The sequence below is a fragment of the Trachypithecus francoisi genome, unplaced genomic scaffold, assembly GCF_009764315.1.
Source record: "Trachypithecus francoisi isolate TF-2019V2 unplaced genomic scaffold, Tfra_2.0 Lachesis_group14, whole genome shotgun sequence".
Classification (NCBI taxonomy): domain Eukaryota; kingdom Metazoa; phylum Chordata; class Mammalia; order Primates; family Cercopithecidae; genus Trachypithecus; species Trachypithecus francoisi.
The window spans coordinates 56,534,505-56,546,101 of record NW_022681459.1 but is presented as its reverse complement, the minus strand read 5'-3'; the positions used below and the strand labels follow the sequence as shown (position 1 = coordinate 56,546,101).

The following is an 11,597-nucleotide window of genomic DNA, read 5'->3' as shown; positions in this document are numbered from 1 at the left end:
AGGTTTTCTCTTTTAAACAAGACTTCCATATAATATTAAAAAATAATGAAAGATTTTTGTTTACCTTTTAATAAACAACAAGAAAAGGAGGGGAGAGGAGACAGATTCAGTTGGCCTCATGGTGTCTTTACTGCATCCTGTTTGGAAAGTTATGTGTCCCCTCTATCAGCAAATAAAGATTTTTGCATTTAAAACATTTTGGAGTTATCATTTTCTTTAAAGAAATGACTCATAGTGATTCTATAATAGGAACTATGGTTTGTTTGTTTGTTTGTTTCTTATTTTCCAGTAGAGAGTTTATTTGGGTTCCATTCGAGGACTACAATGTGGGAGTATAGATTCAAGTTGCCCCTGGATATATGCTCCCAGGAACTATGTCTTAACATAAAGATAAATGATGTTCATTTTGTTTGAACTGGTGTCCCAGGATAGTGGAGGTTCTGGAATGTCCTGGGATGTTGTGCTCTCCTGCTCCTTCCTTCCCTGGTTCACACCTATTTACAATGTCCCAGATCAGGCTGGGTGCGGTGGCTTCACACCTGTGATCCCAGTACTTTGGGAGGCCGAGGCGGGTGGATCACCTGAGGTTCCAGCCTGGTCAACATGGTGAAACACTGACTCTACTAAAAATACAAAAATGAGCTGGGCATGGTAGTGCACGTCTGAGGCAGGAGAATCGCTTGAACCTGGGAGGCGGAGGTTGCTGTGAGCCAAGATTGCACCATTGCACTCCAGCCTAGGTGACAGAGGAAGACTCTGTCTCAAAAACAAAAAACAAAAAACAAAAGAGAAGAGCTATCATGTCCCAGATCATAGACAAATAATTCCTCTCCCTGAAGTCTCTAGCTGTACTAGTTTTCTCAGGCTGCCATAATGAAGGACCACAGACTGGATGATTAAACAACAGAAATGTATTATAGAGGCCAGAAGTCCAAATCAATGCGTCGGCAGGGTTGGTTTCTCCTGAGGCCTCTCTCCTTCGTTTGCAGAGGGTTATGTTTTCTCCCTGGTTATCACATGGTCTACTCTGTGTGTGTGTGTGTCTGTGTCCTCACCCCCTTTTCTTATAATCCTCTTCCTATTGGACTAGGGAGGGCCCACTCATATGACCTCTGCAGAGACCCTGCCTCCAAATACAGGCACATTCTGAAGGACTAGGGTTAGGATTTTAACAGATGAATTTGCGGGGGACACAGTTCAGCTCCTAACACTAAGCAATCATTTGGCAGTGTGCTGTGTGGGCACGGTGTGGTGGTGAGAAATGGCTCAGGTCCCAGGCATGCCTGGGTTGCATCCTGCCCTGCCATGCGTCCCCATGAAGCTGGCTGGTTCCTTTATGATCCTGCCTCCCTTGTTGTGAGACAGGAGAGCATGCGTGTCTCACGCTGACTGTGTGAGTGAAATGAGACCGAAGGCCTGGCACATACTAGGGCATACAACACATGGAAATTAACATCCTTAGATAGAAGTGCAAGACAGGCCTCCAGCGGGAGCTGAGAGGGCAGCTGGCTTCTGCCAAATTTCTTTTCTTTCTTTTTTTTTGAGATGGAGTCTCGCTCTGTCATCCAGGCTGGAGTGCAATGGTGTGATCTTGGCTCACTGCAACCTCCGCCTCTCTGATTCAAGTGATTCTCCTGCCTCAGCCTCCCAAGTAACTGGGAATACAGGCATGTGCCAACACTCCAAACTAATTTTTTGTATTTTTAATACAGACAGGGTTTCACCATGTTGGTCAGGCTGGTCTTGAACTCCTGACCTCGTGTTCTGCTCGCCTTGGCCTCCCAAAGTGGTATGAACCCCGGCACCCGGCCTAAATTCTTAACCCTCTTTGAAGCCTTTGGGATAGGACCACTCCCTACTGTTCACCCTTCCTGTGGCAGCCCCACCCACCTTTCAGCCCCTCCTCTGATCACCCTTTTCCCCAACCTCTGCTGAACTACACCCCTACTTAACCCAGCATCCTTCCTCTAGACCTGTACACAGCCTGCTCCCTTATCTGGGATGTTTGTCACCCTCTCTGAGGCCACTTCTCCTACTCCTGAATCTGTTTAACTCCCACTCTCCTGTAGACTGTGACAGTGCCAGTGTCGGGTCACCTCCTCCAAAAAGCCTTTTCATTTTTTTGAGACAGAGTCTCACTCTGTTGCCCAAGCTGGAGTGCAGTGGCGTGATCTCGGCTCACTGCAGCCTCTGCTTCTTGGGTTCAAGTGATCCTCTCACCTCAGCCTCCTGAGTACCTGGGACTACAGGCATGTGCCACCATGCTCAGCTAATATTTTTGCATTTTTAGTAGACACAGGGTTTCACTATATTGTCCAGGCTGGTGTCAAACTCCTGACCTCAAGTGATCCACCCACCTCAGCCTCCCAAAGTGCTGGGATTACAGGTGTATCTGGAAAGCCACACCGGGTACAGGGACTCTGCCACCTCTCTAAGCCAGTCTCCTCTGCTGTAATATGGAGAGAATGCCTGTCTCAGCAGTGGCTGTCATGTCACACATGGCTCTGACTCAAAACGCATGGCATTGCCAGCTGCCAGGCATTGCCCTCTCCATTCATGCACCAACAAAAATGTACTGGGCATCAAAGATGCGCTCAGTAACCCAGGGCATAGGAGCAAACGGGGCTGACACTGTCCCTGCCCTCCGGGAGCCAGAAGACTAATGGGCAGAGGAAAAATATCGATACATTAACAAATAAATAAAGGAATACGAAGGGGGTATGTGTCATAAAGAGGGGGTTGGGTGTAGGGCACAAAGGTACAGGGACTTGTTCAGGATGATGGGCAGGAAAGGCTCTCTGCAGAGGTGGCATCTTGGCTGAGACTCGAAGGACAGGAAAGAGCCTGGTTGAGCAAAGAGGCAAGGAAGGGAGGTTGGAGTTTGGGTGCTCTAGGAACCCTGCAAAGGCCGGGGGCTGCTGCACGTGTACAAGAGACGTGAGGCTGAGGTGCGCCCAGAGGGGTGAGCAGAGACCAGGGCAGCTGCTCTTCTGAAAAAGCCAAGAGAGGGAGTGGATGGGGCGCAGCAGCAGCAGCATCATGTGCAAAAACCGATGGAGGATTGTGCTCCAGAGGCTGGGAAGCATCAGAGCTGTCTGTATCCTAACTCAGGGAAAAACAGTCCACATGTGCCAATAATGATCTTTCAAACATTCGGAGGGCTATTTGTTATCAGGGGAGAGTGACCTGTTGTTCTGCTCCTCTGGGATGGAAAAAAGCTGGACTGTCACAGCAGGACATAACGAATGACTTCCTGCTTGGAGCAGATTCCTTGGGGTGTGTGTCATCTTGCCCAGGACCCAGGGATCAAAGGGTGGGGGGCCTCCCTTGCCCCTAAATCCCCTAATGGAACTTTTCCAAAGACCAGTTTCATTTTTTGCAAACTACAAGCAAATTCGCTGCTCATCAAGTCTCTTGACTCTTTTTTGTTTTTTTTTTTTTTTTTTTTGAGATGGAGTCTTGCTCTGTCGCCCAGGCTGGAGTGCGGTGGCCGGATCTCAGCTCACTGCAAGCTCCGCCTCTCGGGTTCACGCCATTCTCCTGCCTCAGCCTCCCGAGTAGCTGGGACTACAGGCGCCCGCCACCTTGCCCGGCTAGTTTTTTTTTTTTTTTTTTTGTATTTTTAGTAGAGACGGGGTTTCACTGTGTTAGCCAGGATGGTCTCGAGCTCCTGACCTCGTGATCCGCCCGTCTTGGCCTCCCAAAGTGCTGGGATTACAGGCTTGAGCCACCGCGCCCGGCCAAGTCTCTTGACTCTTACATAAAGATTCAGGAGAGCCGGGCGAGCTGGTTCACGCCTGTAATTCCAGCACTTTAGGAGGCCGAGGCGGGTGGATAACCTGAGATCACGAGTTCAAGACCAGCCTGGCCAACATGGTGAAACCCCGTTTCTACTAAAAATACAAAAATTCGCTGGGCTTGGTGGCGCACACCTGTAATCCCAGCTATTCAGGAGGCTGAGGCAGGAGAATTGCTTGAACCTAGAAGGTGGCGGTTGTGGTGAGCTGAGATTGCACCATTGCACTCCAGCCTATTAGGCAAGAGCGAAACTCCATCTCAAAAAAAAAAAGACTCAGGAGAAAAATGATGATAATTTAATGCCAGAAACAACCATGTCTCTCCTAATGGTGGACTGTCTTTGGTCGGGAAACAAAAACAGTATAATCATAATTTGATCATGATTTGAATTTTGCTTTGGTTGCCAAGAAACTCAGTGTCAGGTTGAAGTGCAGTGACTATATATTTCTCTAGGTTTTTCGCACAATTATTCCTCCCTGACTCAATTGTTTCCTGAAACAAAAAGCAACAACAAAAATTTTTCACTAGTCAAACACACCATCCACTTTCTTCTAGTTTCCTTTTAGTCTTTAGCCACATGAATACAGCTTTTACGTAGTCCTCACTGCACACTCACACTCAATTTGGTGTTCTATTTTTTCACATAATATTAGTTCACAAATACCGCATTTCTATTTGTGTATCCTATTCTGTCTTTTCAACAATGGCACAAATATCCCACTGAATCATGAAATATTGATGGGGTTGAATCCAACTGTACATACCATAAATGGGCTATTGTTGAAACTCTGTTTTTTTCCTAGATTTTCACTGTTCTAAATAATTCTATTACAAAAATAAACGAGTAAAGGTTACCATCAAAAGAGAAATAGAAACGGCTAATAAGCATATGAGAAGGGTTCAACCTCTCTGATGATTAAAAACATACTTTGAAAGAAGATAAGAGTTTCTTTTCCCTGTGGAAAGAGCTCAGATTAAACAATGAAGTGATACAATGCTGGCTGGAAGTGGACAGACTCACAGCTGCTGTGTCTCTCTCTGGATTGTGAATTTGTCAGTTTCTTGGTGCAGCACTTACTCTTCTAGGCCGTCCCTGCTGGGAGCCACAGAGGTACAGCAGAACCTGGAGCACACAGGTTCCACGGCAGCATAATTTCTAACCCTGCAAAGTTTAAATGACCAAAATGTCCCCTAATAGGAGAGTGAGTGGTTAAGTCAATGTGTATGTGACTTTGAAACATATCCACTCACTGGATATGTAATGGGGATTTCTAATAAGACAGGGAAACGTTACAATGCTGTAATGTTTAGTGAAAAGCAGAACCCGAGAGACAAAGGGAGTCAGGTGACCTCCATTCAAAGAGAGGTGCTGCCAACCTCTAGTTCTGAGACTCCTGGGTCAGAGACAGGGACTTTATTAGTTGAAGTAAAATAATAGCTGGAATTTCAGCGTGGAGTTCACACGAGTTCCCTGTGTCTTCCAAGTCCTAGGGTCAGTGTGGGGTGGGCGAGGCCAAGGACCCATCATGGATGATGGATGCCTGCACACACAATGGGCCGCCTTACACAGCAGAACACTGAGTTTGGGGAATTTACTGCTTTTATGGTAAACTTGTCCAGAGGGAGATGGTACCTCCTCCTTTGAGGTTGCTTGTTGCAAACACGACCCTGAGACACGGGTACGGAGCGAACAGGGCTTTGCATTTAGGGTATACTCACTCAGCAAGAATGTGCAGGAACGCCTGTGCTCATGATGCATTCTTCTCCCAACACCTGGGTGTAGCTCACCTGGACTGCAAGAATCTCGGGCCTGTGATCTTCCAGTGGGCTTCTGGAAGCTGGATGTGCTGAGAACTAGAGAAGGAGGCCAAGAGTCAGCCTGGATTTTGGGGTCTGAAGCATGCTTAGAAGCAGTCTGGTCTGCCTCTTGCATTTTGCAGACAGGGAAACTGAGGCCCAGAAAGGGACTTGCCCAGAGTCAGACAGTGAATGAGGAGAGGGTCAGGACTGGTGCTCGCCTGCTCTGGTCCTGAGGGCACATCACCATCACCACCAGCACAGCAGCTGACAGTGATTGAATTACAGAGTTTTCTCTGCGGGGCTCATGTGATGGGAATCAGCATCTCCTTCAATTCTCACGACCGTGCAAAGTCCTAATCCTTGCTCCACGTGACAGGTGAGGAAACAAGGTACCAAGAAATCAAATGCTCAATGCCACAGAGCCAGAGAGCAGCGAGCTTGGATTGGAACCCAGGTGGTCTGGTCTCAGAGCCTGTCCCAGGCTGTCAGGACCTCTAGCTGGTCCTGGAGGATAGGGGTCCATGGTGGTGCCTACTTTCCTGACACCCAGTGCCTGACTTTCGAAGTCACCAGCCACAGGGACAAGAGGATGTGGAGAGGCCATGGAGGACAGGCCTGGGACGAGGACCAGAGTGAGCGCCTAAAAAGGGGGCGAGGACCAGAGTGAGCGCCTAAAAAGGGGGCTCCTCGGCCGGGCGCTGTGGCTCACTCCTGTAATCCTAGCACTTGGGAGGCTGAGGTGGGCAGATCACAAGGGCAGGAGTTCGAGACTAGTTTGACCAACACAGTGAAACCCCGTCTCTACTAAAAGTATGAACAATTAGCTGGGTGTGATGGTGTGTGCCTGTAATCCCAGCTACTCTGGAGGCTGAGGCAGGAGAATTGTGTGAACCCGGAAGGCAGAGGTTGCAGTGAGCTGAGATTGCGCCACTGCACTCCAGCCTGGGTGACAGTGTGAGACTCGCCTCAAAAAAAAAAAAAGGTTGGGGGCACACCTCAGAACAGGAGTAAACTCTTGCAGCTTTGGGAAAGGCTTGGGGAGGACAGGTTTCCATGTCCTCTTTCCTGGCTCCAGCCCTTCTCTCCAGCTACTGCAGGCTTGGCTCAGCCCTCCTCCTCCCAGCAGTCCCTCTGCCTGCCTAGGGGCAGTGTCAATGCCTAGCTGAATGAAGGCGAGTCACTGTTTCCTCATCCCCACTCCCTTCTCGGCCACCCACAACACAGCTGCTCCCTCCCCATCCCCAGAAAGGGCCCCAGTCATCACATCACCAGGGTCCACCTGCTCCAGCCCCACTGGGACTTCTCAGTCCTGGCTTCACTGAGCACTGGGCCACACTGGGTGGTCCCAGCCAGAATCTTTTTTTTTTTTTTTTTTTTTTTGAGATGGAGACTCACTGTGTCACCCAGGCTGGAGTGTAGTGGTGCAATCTTGGCTCACTGCAACCCCTACCTTCAGGGTTCAAGCAACTCTCCTGCCTCAGTCTCCTGAGTAGCTGGGACTACAGGCACGCACCACCATGCCCAGCTAATTTTTGTATTTTTAGTGGAGATGGGGTTTCATCATATTGGCCAGGCTGGTCTTGAACTCCTGATTTCAAGTGATCCGCCCACCTCAGCCTCTAGAGTGTTGGGATTACAGGCGTGAGCCACCGCGCCCGGCCCAGAATCACTTCTTGATTCTTTCTTGGATATTGCCTTCTCTTGGTTTCCTCCTACCTCTCTGCCTGTTTCTACCACTCTTCTTTCTGGATCCCCCACGTCCCCTGGTTCCCCCTTCCCCCTCCACCACCTTCTCTTAGTCATCTAGACTCCTTCCAGGGCACCCCTAGTCTCTGAAGGCTTAAACAAATTAAGTTAATACTAAAGTAGTAATGAGTCCCCAACCTGTTCCAACTCAGAAATGCCTCCTTTGGGCCATCTGCTGATGTGCTGTGTTTCCACACCCCACACCATCCAAAGTCAAAACGAACCAGGATCTCTGGTGCCTCCAAACCTTTGCAGAGACATCAGGAAAGCTGGCACCACCAAGGAAACCCTTCCACCCCTGCTCACCTTTCACTGGCCAGTCGCATGTCACTTCTCCTGGGGGGCATCCTTAACCTCAGAGGCAGTGAGCATGCCGGTCCCCTTGGTAAGCTTTCCTGGGCTCTCTGCAAACTTCAAACTTGTAAGACACCCTATGGGGAGATGAGTTCTTGTCCTTTTGTTTTTCATTTTAAAATTTAACATGTGGCCGGGCACGGTGACTCACGCCTGTAATCTCAGCACTTTGGGAGGACGAGACGGGTGGATCACCTGAGGCTGGGAGTTCAAGACCAGCCTGACCAACATGGAGAAACCCCATCTCTACTAAAATACAAAATTAGCCGGGTGTGGTAGTGCATGCCTGTAGTACCAGCTACTTGGGAGGCTGAGGCAGGAGAATCACTTGAACCTAGGAGGTGGAGGTTGCAGTGGGCTGAGATCTTGCCACTGCACTCCAGCCTGGGCAACAAGAACAAAACACCATCTCAAAAAAAAAAAAAAAATTAACATGTATTCAGAAAAGGGCACATGCCATAAATGAACAGCTCAGTAAATTCTCAAAAACTGAGCCCAACCTTGTAACCAATACCCAGAATGCGAAAGCTGAACCTAACCAGCCTCTGAAAACCCAACATGCTCCCCCTCCAGGATCACCACTCTCCTCACTCTCCTGACCTCTGACTTGTTCTTTCCTTTTTTTTTTTTTTTTTTTTTTGAGACGAAGTCTCACTCTGTTACCCAGGCTGGAGTGCAGTGGTGAGATCTTGGCTCATTGCAACCTCCATCTCCTAGGTTCAAGCGATTCTCCTGCCTCAGCCTCCCGAGTAGCTGGGACTACAGGTGTGCACCATCATGCCTGGCTAATTTTTTTGTATTATTATTATTATTTTTTTAGTAGAGACAGGGTTTCATCATGTTGGTCAGGCTGGTTTCCAACTCCTGATCTCAGGCAATCCGCCCACTTCATCCTCCCAAAGTGCTGGGATTACAGGTGTGAGCCACCGCCACCGGCCTGTTCTTGCCTTTTATGTAAATTGAATCATGCAGAGAGTGTTCCTTTGTGGCAGACTCTATTACTCTGACTTATGTCTGTGAGATTTACCCGTTATGTGAGGTGCGGAACATACATTCCTGTTCAGTTTGTCGTGCTCCTAACCCCGAATACTCCACGATATTCATCTGCCTTGATGACGTTGGGCTTCCCAATTGGAAGAATTACGAATGCGCGGCTATGGGCGTTCTCCTACATGTCGTTCTGTCTTTTGGAGCACACATTGCGTGCGTTTCTGCTGAGTGTAAGGCTGGGAAGGGTGTTGGCGGCTCAAGGGGGTCCATCGTGAACTCACAGGAACACCGCTTCGAGCTGGGCGGCATTCCTATGCGTCTCATCCCGTTCCTCCGCATCTTCACCTGCACCATTTTATTTTTCTTCTTTGGAAAATATATCTACTTGTGGTTCCAAAGACTAATTCATCCTCAGTAACCCCCGCAGCCATGAATTCCACAAGAAGCTCCCGCAGGCCCAGCGCCAAAGCTGCCTCCCCTGCAGCCTCGGTGACTTCCCAGGTCTCTCCCTCAGGCTCTGGTGTCCCGGGTGAGCCCAGCACACGTTGGGATTTTGGTTGTCTGTTGGCCTTGCCCAACTGTCCCTGCCTCTGAGGGCAGAGCCAGGTCCCACCTCGGGACACGCCTGGGGTCAGCCACCGACCGGCAGCCTCCGGGCCGAGGGTGCGGGCTTGGCAGTAGGGCCCACCCCTGTCCCCCCAGCAGCCGGGTCTCCAGGCCCAGGTCCCCGCTCCTACGCGCGGAGTCGGGAGGGGCTAACCTTTGATCCTGAGCCCGCCCCTCGAGAGGGGGTGGGGGGAGGAGGGGATCGGGTTTCACGGAGAGTTGGGGGATAGGGCTGGGGGCATCCGGCCCGAAAGCGTCCCCTCTGTGCCCCCTGCGGGGAAGTCTGGGGTCCAGGCCCTCGCCCCCAGTCGTGGGCGCGCGCCCCTCGCAGCCGGGGTGCGGGGAGGGAGGGTCCCAGAGGGCCGCGGCAGGGGGCGCCGGGGAGGGAGGACCAGCCGACCGGCGGCCCCGCCTCCGCCGCGCCCTCCTCCCGGGCGGGATAATTGAACGGCGCGGCCCTGGCCCAGCGTTGGCTGCCGAGGCTCGGCCGGAGCGTGGAGCCCGCGCCGCTGCCCCAGGACCGCGCCCGCGCCTTTGTCCGCCGTCGCCCGCCGCCCGCCGCCCGCCGCCCATGGAGCGCGCCGCGCCGTCGCGCCGGGTCCCGCTTCCGCTGCTGCTGCTCGGCGGCCTCGCGCTGCTGGCGGCCGGAGGTAGGGGCGTCCCGGGTCCGCCGACCCCACTTAGGGTCCCCACCCCCTCGGCCTCGCGCTCCCTGCGAGTTTCGGAACCACGGGGACTCCGAGTCCGTGCGCTCCCCTGCGTGGCGCCCCCGGACAGTCACCGCCGAGGCCCCGGCGACAACCTCCCCTCCCCCACGGCCAGCTCCGGTCCTCATCTCCTCCCCGGCCTGGGGACTTGTTTCAAAACCGGATTCCCCCACCTCTCAAACACACGCTCCTACCCCAATCCTGGCAAATCCAGCCGGCTCCAGGGGCCCCACCCCGGGCCCTGGGGATTAAGGGGCGCTGGCTGGGGGTTACCGAGCCCAGGGCGCCTTGCACTTGACGCTGGAAGCGCCCTCGGGTACCTTTCCTCACGGCTTCCCGCCTCCACCCCCAGGTGGGGGCTGTTGTTCCCAGCTTGCGGATGTGAAAATTGAGCCTGTTGGGTGGGAAGCAGTCATTTCCCCAGGAGACGCTGGCAGTCCTGGGATAGGGGCTGGAGAGGAAGACACGAGAAAGCCGGGGAGCAGCCTGGAGGTTTTGGGGGCCATAGCTGGGAGGATCGAGGGGATGCGGACCTGGCCACCTCCTCGCTGCCTCCCTTCTGGGACAGAGGACCCAAGGCAGTGGTTCTGGCGGGCTCGGTGCTCAGCGGGGACTGAGGACAGGTCACTTCCACCAGTGGCGAGGGGGATGGAGTTTCCAATAGCAGATCTGATCGATGGCCCAGACCTTAGGCCCCAACCCTGGGACTGACAGTTCCGGCACAGTGCCCACCCAGCCTGCGCTTTTCTCCCTGATAACCCTCAAGGCCTGGTCCCTGGGGGGACCACCACGAGGTGCTGTGATCAGAGCAGCTGCTGCGTGGCAGAGCCATGACCTGTGACCTCTCTGCTGACCCATGGCTTCTCAGAGCCACTAGCCAGGCCCGGCACGCCTGGCGTCTTTGTTTCTCCGGGGGCCCAGGTCCAGGAGAGTGCCCCAGACCACCCTCGGAATCCCGAGTCTTAATCCCTGGTTTAGTTGAGTTCCTTTTAACCTCTGGTGACCGCCTTTGTTAGTCAAAAGGTCACTTGTCCCTACTAATGCTCACCAGGGTATTCCAGGAAGGGGGTTGAAAGGGGCTGGAGGGGGAGGGGAGGCGGGGAGCTGAGCTCTACAGAGCTTTCTGGACTGGCTCGCTGCAGCAGAGCCCCGTGGAGCTCTGATTGTTCAGGCGGTGCTGGGCACGGCCTGGGCACCTCCTGGGGTTGGAGATGGTGTGGGGAGGCGCAGAGCTCAGTGTTGGCACCAGGAGCCTTCTCAGCCCCTGGAGTCTCCCTGGAGGCTCCTTCGAAGAGATGGAGCTTGATGCAAGGGGAGCGTGGGAAGAGGGCATTCCAGCAAGCAGCAGGCGCCGGGTGGCTGCCAGCTGGAGGGAAAAGCCAGAGAGGCCCTGTGTGGTGGGTGGGTGGGACATCCGAGACTCCTGTTAGAAAAGGAAGGAGGCTCAGAGACCCCTGATTGTATAGATGAGGAAGCTGAGGGCCTGAGAGAAGGAGTGGTAAAACTCTCCCCGGCCCGGGAGTCTCGCATTCCCTCTCACTGTTCTTTTCTGTCTACGGTTTGCGAACAATTTCTCCCTGTGCGTGTGTGACTGAA

General features: G+C 52.7%; 1 protein-coding gene across 2 annotated transcripts in view; it reads left to right on the top strand.

Moving 5' to 3' along the window:
• Positions 1–9,705: 9,705 nt before the first annotated feature.
• FBLN1 (fibulin 1) overlaps positions 9,706–11,597 on the top strand; it is a 98,781-nt gene continuing 96,889 nt past the window's right edge. For both annotated transcript variants that reach the window (XM_033233608.1, XM_033233609.1), the window contains exon 1: positions 9,706–9,944. In XM_033233608.1, the coding sequence (XP_033089499.1) occupies positions 9,866–9,944 (79 nt within the window). In that variant the 5' untranslated portion in view covers positions 9,706–9,865. The remainder of the gene's footprint in view (positions 9,945–11,597) is intronic.